Source organism: Montipora capricornis, chromosome 8 (genome assembly GCF_036669925.1).
Source record: "Montipora capricornis isolate CH-2021 chromosome 8, ASM3666992v2, whole genome shotgun sequence".
Classification (NCBI taxonomy): domain Eukaryota; kingdom Metazoa; phylum Cnidaria; class Anthozoa; order Scleractinia; family Acroporidae; genus Montipora; species Montipora capricornis.
This window is the reverse complement of record NC_090890.1, coordinates 31,815,298-31,829,099: the sequence shown is the minus strand read 5'-3', so window position 1 is coordinate 31,829,099 and position 13,802 is coordinate 31,815,298. Positions and strand designations below refer to the sequence as shown.

The window sequence follows — 13,802 nt, the reverse complement described above, 5'->3', positions numbered from 1 at the left end:
CCCTGGCCCATAAGTGCATTCATCGTTTTGCTCCTAATTAGCCGATATTCAAAAATACCATAATACTCTTTGTTTGTCCCTCCAAAATTTTGCATAAGCATTGTTTCCAGTTTCTCTTGGGACCGTTGTATGTCCCAAGAGAAAATAAAAATTATGCTTATGCAAAATTTTGGAAGGACAAACAAAGAGTATTATGGTATTTTTGATATCGGCAAATTAGTTTCGTTTCAAACTTTTTTTAGCAGCAAAATATGATATCATAATCATCCTGTGATTCTGCATAGAAACCTGCTCCTCCCATTCCACGAAAATAGCTGTTCCATTTCTTTGGTCCTCTGACAACAGAGGCATGTTATTCATGAAGCCGGATGGTTTATAGTGACGTAAAAATGCATAAATTTTTATGCCTATGAAACGGTTAATCTTACCGTGCATGGCAAAAAATTACTACTAAAACTTTAGTTGGATACTTTTAACCACAAAAAGATCCAAGATCATTTTCGAGGGAATCTGAAATTTTGCTTTTTTTTCTATTAACGTAAAAAACCGCCTTCCTTGAGGAAAGAGGGACACCAAAACTTTCTTTTCAAAGATTGCAAGTTAGGATTTTGTTTGTGATAAGATAGCCCGAACCGAATAGTGTAATTTAATTGCTTGCGTTTCATGTTGATGGATTCCATCATCATTTATCCACATATAACTCGAATTTATATTAAGTGAACGAAACTTAATGGGCATGTGCCCATTAAGTTTCGTTCTAGAGCCCATTTGCCCACTTGGAGATACGACATCAAAGTGATTCTATGCTAAGTGCCAGTATACTTACAGAACTCTGATCATTTTAAATGGTGAGAATGCATCCTTGGCGATGAATGTAATTTCATTGTTTGCAAGGTTCCTGCAATAAACAGAACTATTTACCTCCTAATGAATGCTACACTGTTGAGCACATTGGTCAGTGAGAGCTGCGTGTTTGACTGGTAGAGTAAGCAATTTCATTCCCCTTTAGGTAAGAAAAAAACTGAGATTTTAGGAGTAAGGTCACATTGTGATACTGCGACGCACCAGATTTGCAGTCAATTATAGATATATCGTATTCTAGATGCAGTGTTTGTCGAACGAGTCGCGTTTCTGTTCCCGCGCTGAGAGTCCTTTTTGTCATTCGCTTCATGTTCTCATTGGTCAAGATGAGAAAAAGAAATACAGAGATGGAAACGCCCAGCCCATTTCTTAGGATATGTGAACTTTTGTAATAAAGGGTTATTTTCAGAGAAGTCCACTAGGCGACATTCGATGCCATGCGATGTTGTTGCTGATTTTAAGGTAAACTGGCTTTGGTTTTTTAACGGCATTCAAAAATAACCTATAATGAAATTCTGTCGAAAAAACTTACTCTCATGTTCGTACAATCATTGCCACCGTTCAGAGAACCGCGCTGAAATAATCTCAGAGAACTCGTATTCTGGGCAATTCGAGTAAACTGTACCCTTTATGTCAGTGCCAAAACAATACATATCGAACATTTTTTCATTGCCCCATTTTTCAATGTTTGTAGCAATCGGAGTTTTCAACGATTATCTTCATGCGGCTTAAGTTATGAAGCACGTATTCAAGTTACTTACAATGTCTCCAGGCTGGTGACACCTTCGAAAGTCCTACTCTCGAGACTCTGTATCATATTGCCTTTCAGGGTTCTGGAACGTAAACTTCCAAAGTAAATAACAGTACACGAATTAATAAATACATGGTTCCCATGGGTCCAATTTGCACTTTACACTGCCACACGCACGAAACGTGGTGTTGGTCTTATCAATTCAGCCTTGAAAATTGCTAGGTACCCCTTGTTGTGAAAGAGGGAACTTCGTTGCACTTGTATTGTTACTATACAAGTTTCCTGTCAAAGATGAAACGTTAAGAGCTAAATTAAATAGAAGTCTTACAAGTCTTTAAGGTTTCCCAGATTTCTCAAGGAGCTTCCTATTGACCTGATCTGGTTGTGTTCAATTTTTCTGTTGAAATACAAAATAATGGCACTTCCGTTATTAACTCCACTCAACTAACTATAAAGTGTTTTATTTACCATGATGGCCTCTAGTGGGAGGCTCGAAATAGTTTCTCCTTTTTACAAACAAATAAACATATTCTGTCCTTAGACAAGGTTAGGATAATCATATCAAGACGAAATTTGGCCAGGGTATTAAGTACCAATCATAGATTTCTCACATCACATTTTCCTCCAAAATATAGTTACCATGGCAACGATATAAGGCCTTTCTTTGATCCTTAAAATCGACTTATATTGTCTTTTTTGAAAAAGCGGGAAGGTGAAATTTGCCCATTCAGCGTTACCAGTAATGTTAGAAATGATCTCTAAAATATTTAAAATATTTAAAATTTTCTTTTTTCACCTACAGAATTTTTTTAAATTTGAAAGACTAACGTTTTAAATTAATCTAAGCTAACATGCAAAATATGAAAAAAATTCACCGTCCGGAAGCAGAGTAAAGTTGCAAAATCAGGAAAAATGAAGGGGTTACAAGATCAGCATTCACGCATGCGTTCCCCGCTCATTCGAGTGCACGCGCGAGTGAAGCTACAGGCCAACACAAACGGATTTAATTAAAGTAGAGTCAATTTTCAATTTGACCTATTTGGTACAAAAAAACTTCACTTAGCTCCTACCCGGTGACTGGTGAATTTAAAAAAAGGTTAATGGAAAGGACTGTTTCAGAGTCGTTATTGCAGATTCATTTTATGTGGCACGCAGAACCGCAACGAACAAGTCTTCGACGTTCGCTTTCGTTCCTCGCGTGTTGAGGCCTCGCAATTCGCGCAGCACTAAACTTTTCCGTCTCTTGCTATACCTAAAAAGTAAATTATTTGATGTGATCAGGACATTGAATGACCAAGCAATAAACAAATGGCAGCAATGTATGTTAGGTTCACAAAGTGGGAAAAAAAATTCCTCAACTGATGTTTCAATATGCATTTAAATTAATTTTTTTTTTTTGCTTGCATACGGAACCCGCGCCCGCAGTGCGCGCGGCAGTCAAAACTGTGCTATCCTGTCAATCATTTGCCCTTTCACCGGAAACAGGGCATTTCGGTTGTGCGTAAATGACATTGTTGTGGATCTATCCAGTCGAAAGGACGCTACCAAAGTGTTTATTCGCGAAGTTAGCACAACTAAATACATTATCAATATGATTTTGCCGTCTTCTTACACTTGATTCGAAAATAACAGCCTGAATTCGTCTTAGAATAGTTAGAAAAAGCACAAATAACAGCCAAAGCACAACAGCTTACGTTCGAATTCTGCTCGCCGACAACCCAAGTTTGTTGACAAAAAAAATGCCACAAAATGTTTTAAATGGTTTTCTGGCCCTCTATTAATAGCGTTCACGTGAATTTTAAATGGGGTATCGGGAAAGAAAAATTGTCAAGCTGATATGTGTTTCGTGTAAACATTTATTTTCAAGTAGCAAAAATTTGTGTAAGCACTACAAACCTTTTACTGACCATTTAATACTCGAAGGAACTCCCTTTATAAGCTGCAAGGAAGCCGCTGATGAATTTTGCACAAAAACCTCGGCCCCTAACACCGGAGAGCCAGACTTGGAAAGTTTTTTTTGGTGGAAGGCTCACTACTAAGGAAGAGCTTCTAGAGCTTGCCCTCCCGCAGGTCGCCAGATAGGTGCAAACAAGCTGATTCATGTCCGAAAAGAGTAAGATCTAGAAGGTGCAGTCAAATTTTGTTTCTTGTATTGTGCGAAAATTTATTCAAAACTTTTCCGTCACTCCCAAATAAGAACTTGCTGGGTCTTGCAATTCTACAGTGAATTACTATTAGGCCAATACGAGAACCAACATCAAAGAGGCACTCCCAGGGGTTTGGAGGAAGAAGAGAACATGGCTTATTTGAAGTGGGGAACAGAGGAACAATATCAAAATATTTTAGGGAACAAGGGAAGAAAACCAATTTAAATTTAAGGGATAAAAAAGCTGGAAATAAGTTTGAAATTAATTTGGGGAACAAGGAAACACAAGCAAATGTTTAAAGGGAACAAGGACTCCTCTCCCCAGGAGAGCATCATCAAATGTTCTGACTCTATCCAACAGCTCAAACAGGCTATTCCAACAATTTTTGAATGACCAACAGGAAAAGAAGACTCTCGTAGAGAAATAAATTATTTATAATAACACTTAAGCATGCAAAAAAATGCTCAGATGCTTACGAGCACCCTCATGCCCATGTTTGTAAAAAAGCACCATGAAGTATTCCATGCGGCTGGTTTAGGCATTATTGTTTCATCTTTCAACATTGGGCAAAACCAAATAAACTCCATTCTCAGAGGGCACTGGGGAAAGAAGCTAGAAGAAAACACTGGCCTTAATTCAATTCTCCCAAGGTAATCTTTAGAGAATAAGATTATTGAAGGAACACTTGAGTGACAACCTTAAGCCTTTGTGGAACATTTCCTGCCTATCTAAATATGCCGCAAAAGGGCTCCAAAAAGCAACCAGTTAAGTTTTTAGATAAAAATACACAATACCTAAAAAGTAAATTATTTGATGTGATCAAGACATTGAATGACCAAGCAATAAACAAATGGCAGCAATGTATGTTAGGTTCACAAAGTGGGAAAAAAAAAGTTCCTCAACTGATGTTTCAATATGCATTTAAATTAATTTTCTATCAACAATTCAAGGGACTGACTTTTCACTGGTATTGATTTACATTTCCATGATAAGTTTGAAAGTGAACCTGGCCACCACAGTGCCCTATGAAATGGGAAATAACTGAAACAAACTCTTTAAACTAACATTTTACAAGGGGCACCATTGTTGATGCCCTGCGAAGAACAAAGATTAAATTGAAAGAAGAGTTGGTCTGGAGTTTATCCACAATGGACAGTTAGTGGCTGCATTCACCAATGTAGAGAACAAACACATCAAGTTTCTTCTCAAGGAACCAGGTGTTCAAGGAGCTATTCAATTTCCAAAGAACTATGGTAGTGTACCACAGTACCTGGGTGAATTCGGGTACCTGGCCTGAAACTGAAACTTGTGGAGCCAAACTTGTTGAGCTTAGTAGTTAAACTGGGTAGATAATTACGTCTACAAATATTGTCTATTCAACCAACAGTTTCTCCTAATTTTGTGCACCACTCACGTGTTGGTTCGTTAATAAAAAAATCCCTAATTCAATTAAGGATTCAAGTCCTTTCAAATTATCAAAGTTACTTTGCGCCACCAGGAACAAACGAAAAAATACAAGCACTGAAGACAAACTGCTCAAAAATGCACGGCTCCCTTTGAAACAGCAAAACGGGCCGGGGATCCTCGAGTCACTAAAAAGTGCTGCATGCCACGTGGATGTTTGCAGAACGATCGCAAGTTGTAATCACTGAAAGAAAACTCCACTCCAGATCTGATAGACGATGGTCTTGCAAGACTCGCCAAGCACGTGGAACACCCAACAGGATTGTTTGTTGTTTGGCACAGCAGATGAACGAAAAATTGTTCCCCTCACTATTAAGTTCCAACCCGATAAGACCAATCTTGCCCAAATAAAACAACAATTTGGGCAGCAGGCAAGCTCATCACAAGCCATCAAAGTTGGCATAAAGCAGCATAGCGCTTCACCTGAAGTTCGTTCATGATGGACACTAACAAGAGCTGAAAAAAACTTCATATGGTCAGACGACCAAATGTGATTGACCCAACACAGTTCGGCTCAGTTATCGGACATCAAAGTGCTGAACAAACCAAGGGCTTTCGTCGTAAAAATGTTCACTCAGCAACGTCTACTTCTTCTACAGAATAAAGTCCAAAAGCGATCCTGGTCGTTAATCACATGCTAGACCAATCCATAAACTGGATAAAGTGGATTGCCAGAACAATGCGTCATGTTCAAAGAAGCGACAGTCAAGAGAATCACAAGAGAGGGCTGAGCGAATGTCCACCGATCTAACCAATCAGAATGTAAACAATTGGCGTGACGTCGATAGCACAAGGATAGCACAGTTTTTCCCCCTCATTGAATTCTGATTGGTCAATTTAAATTTCAGTAGCTCTCGCTGTATGCAAGGATGGAGGAAACAAGGTAAGATACTTACAGAACAGAAAGAGATAAACATCCCGATAGGTCAGGTATGCGTGCAATGCTGTTGAAATTCAGCGTCCTGTGTGAGGCAAAAAAGGAAAGATATTTTACAAGATACCTGAAATAGTAGTAAAAAGTTGGCACGAATCAGGATACCATAGGGAAACAGCTTATATCTGGGGAACCGTAGAAGCAGTTTAATTAGTTTTTGCCCTTTAATTTACGAGAACAAAGCTGCTCTTTCAGCAGGCGAGCTAAACAGCCGAGGGGAAAGTAAGGAAAAAGGACGGGGGTTTCTCCCCTTCTCTACGACAATCTTGGACAGAATTAAAGGGAACAGAAATGCCCCCTTCCCCCTTAACCGAAGATGAAGCCACGCGAAGGCCACGACGCGCCTTGTTCCCAACAATGAGTTGGGGGGGGGGGGGAGGGGGTGGTCTCAATTTTCCATTTAATCTGTCCAAGATTGCAATCTTGTACATCTTGGACAGAATAAAATGGAACAGAAATGCCCACTTCCTCCTTAATCAAAGATGAAGCCGCGGAAGACCATAACGCGCCATTTTCCCATCATTGATTTTGGGGGGAGGGTTGGTCTCAAGTTTCCATTTAATCTGTCCAAGAGTGGTAACTCAATCATTTAACTTACAAATCCAGCAACTTTTTTTGTTTCTGGCACAGATCCTCCGGCATTTTCGTTATGTCATTGACAGTCAAAGTTCTGCAGGAAAATATGAGCATTTCAGCCGGATTTTTTCGCGTTTTACACGAATATGCATAGTATCGAACAAATTAGAGATTTACTTGGCTATAACTAATAATAAAGCAGTTAAACAAGTATCGTAAACAACTGACTTGGACGGTGAAAGGTGCGGAACCTTCGAGTTCGTCACTGTCTAGATTAAGTTTATATAGATGGTTAATTAATACTAAAAAAAAAGATTTAAATGTAGATTTCGTAATTCACAAGTGAGGTTTTCTGGAGAAGTTCTGTCGTTTAGCAATGATTATTGCAAATCTTGTGTTTTATAGATGACAGTATTCTGAGAGGGAGACAACACCGGAAAAGAAAATGATTTTATTTCCTTCATTTTTGACTCTACAGGTAGAAAACGTTACTCTTGATCGACTGAAATGTGTAATTGAATTTAAGTATACACGAGATGCTGGATTGCATATTGTAGACCTCACTGCCAAAATATTTTCCGCAGACATTTCGAATTGCATGTACTTGACTCAGTTCATCAGACAGGTGATATGAGGATAAAGACCAGATTGCCCTCCAAAAAGAAATAATAATAGAATAATGCGTAATGCGTTCAAGTTATGACAAGCTTGGCATCTCTTGTTCTTCTAATTATAGATTCCATCATGTGAAGTAAATGCCAAGATACACAAAGTTTACGGAAAACGAGCTTTGCACTTACAAGACTTGTAGAGAGGTTGTCCCCGTCAAGTTTGGAAATCCGTCCAACTTTACATTCACTAAAGATCTAGAAAAACCACCGAAAAGGTTATTATAAACAAAGCAAAAAATGTTTTAACTTTGTAATCAGCTTCAAATTTGTATAGAAAGTCTGTCATTACTTTTCCGCTACGCCACCTTCAACTGAATAAAGCGGAAGGTGGGCAAAGCACTTGAATCCCACCAATAATTTCCAGAGGATTGCTCTTTCAGCCTGTAGGGTGATCCAGTTTGCGAGTTGTTCGCTCTTCCGCTCCGAAACATTTTTTCGGTCCTGCATGAAGTCTTTTCACCAATAAAAGGTCTGGGGCCCGTTTCTCAAAAGTCCAGAAACTTTACGGGCCATTTTCGGGTGTCACAATTCCCTTTGTATCTCAAGAACGGAGAGGATTTAACTCGTCAAACTTCACAGTAATTTTTCTTTTTGTTACCTTTAAAACATGTTAAAAGACCGGCTTTCCAAAGCAAGCGGTTGGCAATTTCACAAATGGCTTTTCGGGCCCGAAAAGTTATCGGAACTTTCGAGAAACGGGCCCCTGGTCTGGTACCAGATCACCTGACAAATGATAATTATTCGTTTCATTTTTAAACTGGACGGGAAGGAGAAACACTAACTGTTAAAAAAGGAAACAGTCATACTCACAATCTTTCTAAGGAAGGTAAGAAGGTAAATGCCCTATTCCAAATCTTCTTGACTTTTTCCCAGGTTAATTCTCTGAAAAATCAATAAAAGAGAAAAATCGTCGTGGACTGCTTACTTTTTGGGGATTAATCTGACAAACAGCGCAAACAAAAACATTGAAATATTTCCCTATGTAACGTTTATTATTACTTGTTCAATTATTTGCCAAAGTGGAAGGAAATATCTACCACACAAGCTGAAAAACCGGAGGCCCAAAAACTTTCTAATCGAAAAGAAGGTTGCTTGAAAATGAATGGCACTTTTCCGTTAGGCAATGAGCTTGGCATTTTCCTAATCTTAATAATATATATTTAATTAACTGGTGAACTACCAACAATTGCTGCAAACAGAAGTTAGCGTTACTTTACAATGGTAAGTGTACGTTTAAGAGCTCGGATAAAATCAATACAGAACAAATTTTGAAGAGGAAAAAGCCATCGATTAGGGAAGAGTATGTCTGTTTGGGAGTGAAATGCGGCATATATCATTGACGAAGCCGTTTGACAACGACTGAAAATAGTTTTGTTCGTGGTTGGTCTATTAACTAAAATTCTTCAAATGTACAACATTCTATCCAATAATATCGCAGATGCGCTTTGCTACATCCGCTCAACTACTTAAAGTGATTTGCCAGTTTCGTTCCAGACACAGCGCAAATCCCCGTCAGTAAGGACATTTTTTTAAATATAATATATTGATCGAATTTGAGCGGTGCACGGTAGCTTGAAACATCTTCGCTTCCGTAATCTCTTTGCAGGAGATGACTGAAATAAAATCTTGATAATTGGTTTTCGAAAATTCTGTTGAACTGAGCGACCTCTGCACTTGGGCTTCAAGGAAAGCTTTAAAGAGCCAGACTTACATTCTACGTAGTTTGTCCAACCCTCTAAAGGCGTAATCCGGTATCTCCGTGATTGGATTTTGATCAAGCTCCCTGAAAGACAATAATCGTTAACGGACAAGAGAAACGTTATACGGTCGCGCGATAGCAAAAATAACTTAGAATAGGTGGAGACGCAAAAGTGGCAATGTAGCTTTTGTGCCATTACCTTTTATAAGTATAATACTTTCAAAAATGAAGGGTTGATTCCTTAGATAACCTTTGGCGTAAAAATAGGATCGCTCTTGTATGTTATGTGTGGCTGAAATTCTTCTTCGTTTTCTCTAAATGATATTTCACTGTGCGAAACGAAAATAGAATCACAAGCCATTCCACAGATAGCCATCAGAACAAGAGGTTATACATGATAATGATATATATGATGCGACTCTGGATTTAAGGAATTAGAATGTAGTTTAAAAAGTTACAACTCAAATTCTTTGAATTGAACAATGCTAAAAAAATTAAAGGTAAGGTGAAAAGTCTCTTTCTGGCAAAACGTAGTTTTAACCTAGCATATCATCTACCATTTCTCTAAAGCATTCATTTGTGTGCACTCAGTTCACTTTCTCTTTTACATAATTTCTGTCCAGATTTTAAATTAAATCGCATCCCATAAACATTCGCAAGAATGTCATAAACCTTGTTTGTGTTCGTGTGATTGGCATTTCACTGTGACATCAACCTTTATTTCGTGCTTGCTGGGGGGCGGCTATCTAATTTAGGTTTAAAATAATCTGATCTACTGACGGCAGCTGCAGTACTTACAAGAGCCAAAGTTTCTTCGCATCTTTTATGGACTCTGGAACGCTGCTAAGATTGTTGCCTCTTAAATTTCTAAAGAAAAAATAATAAGATTGCACACTCAGCTCGGAATAGGTTTGAACGTTGGGCCAAATCCTCTAATCTTTCCAAATGTAAAGGGGAATCTTTGGTTACGACTTCGTAAACGTCAGTTGCAAGGGTTTTTAAGCTTTGATTAACGTGACCTAATGGCATGCGAAATTTGTAAGAAAAACCATACCATCCAAATCGCTCAAGAGCTTTACCATTTACCGCATTAGCGTAGCATGTGAGAAGTGAAAAGAATTTTGAGTTTAAGCTTACGGGACCCGAAATGTTCGTGAAGTTATGTAACCTTTAATAACCCCCCGAAGGCAGAATGGTCTTCGCAACCAACCAGCCTGGCCTAATGTCGGGTCTCTGGAGTCCAGACCCTCTCTATACATAACAGTACATAATACATACTTCATTGACCACTCCCCAGTGGGGGCTTTTAAGGGCCAATGAAACACAATCAAGGAAACGAAAAAAACGAAAAAACACAATAACAACAACAACTGTTAAGAATCCCAACCGGCCTGAGGCAAACTAGTTGGCAAGCAGCAAGTGCAGCCGAGAAGTTGAACCAGAGACTACCAGGATCAAATTCAACGAGTGTTCAGAACGATTCTTGAACCCGAGAACTTCCCCCGGCGGATGTCAAGGCAAGCGCCCTAACCACTGGGCCGCACTACCTCCCAGAATCATCGGGTTTATTAAATTTTCAACCTCGGTTACTGCATTTCTCGTGCTCTGATTGGTTCACTCAATCTCGGTTATCAGCTCATATACCTTAGTTGGACCTTATATGGAAATTGATTGCACCTAGCGTCGCCAAGCCTAATTTTTTTTCGCTGGAAAGCGACATTTCTTTCTAAATAAAGCAAAAGAAACCTGGTTGAGGAAAATTTGGATCAATTCCGACGTTTGGAAGTACGCGAAAAGGTAATAAATGTTTTTTGTGATGAGCCTGCGTACGTCTGACCACCAGGTATTACACACCATCCCATCTTCATCAAATGTTTTCGATTTTGCTCGGATTTTCTTGCTTTTTTCGCTCGTATTTCGTACTTCCAAACTTTTGGAGTTTAAGGAATGTAATAAAACAATTATTCCATTCGCGCTTGTTGGATATGAGACTGGTTATAGCCAACTCCGCGCTACGCGCTACTTATATCGTTGGCTATCATATCCAAGGCGCGCTCTTGGAATAATTGTTAAATAGTACAAGGTGCTTACTCAGTCACTTACAATAATTCGAGCTTATCAAGGCCCTTGAAGCCTTCAACCTCGACTTCTTTTATTTCATTCTGGAACAGCGTTCTGTGAATACAAGATAGTACCGCATCATATTATTCTCGAAATGCTGCCAAAAAATCAACTAAAATCTAAATACTTTTATTCATTAACTGTGTAAAATTGTTATAGCTCTGTAGTATTAAGTTTCCCCGCAAAGGTTTTGTGGATTGTTGTTATCACGTACTTATTAGGTTCGCCATATTGATTCATTAAAACTCTTGTTGAGTTGAAAACAACATGTTGAAGTTTCATTCTACGTCTGACTGTTACCATTCAACTCTACAAAAAGAATGCTCGACTCAAGTGGGTGTTGGGCTCAACTCACTTGAAACGATGCCTAGGGGTGTGCGGGCCAAGAATCTCCATGAGACCGAATTGAATCGAGCCTTTGGAGGTGTTCATGCGACAGGAGGAACCCATGACGTTGAGCTAACAATACACACATCTCTCCTAGGAGTTATCTGTATTTAAGTCTTCTTTCGCCGAGAGCCGCCGTCACTTTGGCTAATCAATGTCGATGACTTCGTTTCTGTTACAGATGCAAAAACCCATGACTCATATACAGGAATTCTAGTTGTTAGCTCCTAGTCGTAAATTTCCAAACACGATCTGCATTCTGCGTTTTCATTGCTTTCCACCTTCATGAATAATTAATCAATTTATAAAAATGTGAAACGTGAATAAAATTGATCAGTGGCCAAGCCAAAAGGACTCAATTGACTAGGCCTGGCATCCAAGGATATTCCATATGATCAGAAGAGAGAAAATAAAGACTTACAATGTTTTTAGCTTGGAAAGTGACTCGAAAGAATTTTTTTTAATGTGACGAATTTTGTTTTGATCCAAATTCCTAAAACGAGAAAGAAAACAAACGATTAGCGACAAGTGTCAAAATAGTTTACGGCAGATTTAAATTTAGTGTTAACTGTAGGGCAAAATTCTAATTTCAGAGGGAAATCATGGGTTAGAAGAATGATGATAGAGATATGCAATACTTACAGGTACTCCAGCTTCTTAAGATTCTTTAAGGGTTCCGTCGGGACTTCCTTTAAGTCGTTGTTATCAAGCCACCTAAAACGAAATTATTCTTAAATTACTATTAACGAAAGCCTCTGACGTGTTAAATAGAAATATTCCTCTGCTATTCTCGTATTTCATTTGTGCGATCTCTTGTTTGTTTGATTTTTTGTTGTTGCTGTTGTTCTGAGGTTCAAGAACAATCGTCCCAGGCCGTCCGTGAATATCTTGTTATCAGTCTCTCTCGGGCGTGGCAATCAACGTGTCAGCCACAATAAATAGACGCTAAAAACGAGACTGGTGCTTAATTTTACGTTCATGTCTTTAACTCACAGGTGTTTAATGTTTGGAACTTTCTTGAAAGCGCCTGCGGGAATATTCTCCATTTCGTTTCCTGTCAGATATCTGAAAACGATACAAAAATATTTAACAATTATTGCATGAGAGCGCGTTGGATGTGAGATGGTAAATAGCCAAAGAGGCGCGCGGTTAATGCATTTCAACCTCGGTTAATGCATTTCTCGTGCTCTTATTGGTTCACTCAATCTCGGTTATCAGCTCATATACCTTAGTTTGCCCTTATATGGTAATTGATTGCGTTAAGAATTGCTAAGCTAATTTTTTTTTTCGCCGGAAAGCGGAATTTCCCTCTTAATGAAAAAAAACTTTTTGTGGAAAGTTTGGATCAATTCCGACGTTTAGAAGTACGCGAAAACGTAAGAAATGTTTTTGTGATGAGACTGCGTCTGTCTGACCACCAGGTATTACACAACATCGCATCTTCATCAGGTTTTTTCGATTTCGCTCGGATTGTCTCGCTTTTTTCGCTCGTATTTCGTACTTCCAAACTTTTGGAGTTAAAGGAATTTAATAAAACGATTATTCCATTCGCGCTTGTTGGATATGAGACTGGTTATAGCCAACTCGACGCTACGCGCTTCGTTCGCTATTTACCATCTCATATCCGACAAGCGCGAATGGAATAATTGTTAATAATTTTACGAGGGCGCGCTGGATATGAAGTGATAGATAACCAACGAGGCGCGTGGCGCCGAGTTGGTTATAATCATTTTATATCCAGCTAACCCGAGTAGAATAATTGTTTTATTAAAAACTCCAGGATCAAAAAATCTTCATGTTGATTCACCGGTCAATTCCGATCCAAAACGGCATTTGCCGGCCATTTTTTCTTTGAGGTGCAAAAAAATGTTTTCAGCTCGCTTTATTGCTGACGCGTTCCTTGACCATATTAGGTACAGCAGGTATTTGAACTGATAGCCTATGCCCGGCGAGCCAATGAAAATGCTGAAAATCTGATATCCGTGGTTCAGCTTTTAATAATATACTATATCATTCAACAAGAACAACGATTTTTAAAACCAAAGTACTTACAACTCATTTAAGGAGTCGCTGACGATCTCCGGACAATTTCGAAGTTTATTCTCACTCAAGATTCTATAACGTAATGATAACAAATGTATTTGAGTGTCACCAAGAAAAGATAGGACACGGAGGAATCACCTTCTCACCA

At 38.8% G+C, this 13,802-nt stretch overlaps 1 protein-coding gene across 1 annotated transcript in view; it reads right to left on the bottom strand.

The window, feature by feature from the left end:
• Positions 1-13,802, bottom strand: part of LOC138059245 (lutropin-choriogonadotropic hormone receptor-like) — a 41,218-nt gene that overhangs the window by 5,847 nt on the left and 21,569 nt on the right. The window contains exons 3-16 of the mRNA XM_068904810.1: positions 13,664-13,726; positions 12,605-12,676; positions 12,254-12,325; positions 12,033-12,104; positions 11,207-11,278; positions 9,902-9,970; positions 9,116-9,187; positions 8,215-8,286; positions 7,534-7,599; positions 6,756-6,827; positions 6,120-6,185; positions 1,941-2,009; positions 1,623-1,694; positions 827-898 (exon numbers count right to left, since the gene is read on the bottom strand). Coding sequence (XP_068760911.1) covers positions 827-898; positions 1,623-1,694; positions 1,941-2,009; positions 6,120-6,185; positions 6,756-6,827; positions 7,534-7,599; positions 8,215-8,286; positions 9,116-9,187; positions 9,902-9,970; positions 11,207-11,278; positions 12,033-12,104; positions 12,254-12,325; positions 12,605-12,676; positions 13,664-13,726 — 981 coding nt within the window. The remainder of the gene's footprint in view (positions 1-826; positions 899-1,622; positions 1,695-1,940; positions 2,010-6,119; positions 6,186-6,755; positions 6,828-7,533; positions 7,600-8,214; positions 8,287-9,115; positions 9,188-9,901; positions 9,971-11,206; positions 11,279-12,032; positions 12,105-12,253; positions 12,326-12,604; positions 12,677-13,663; positions 13,727-13,802) is intronic.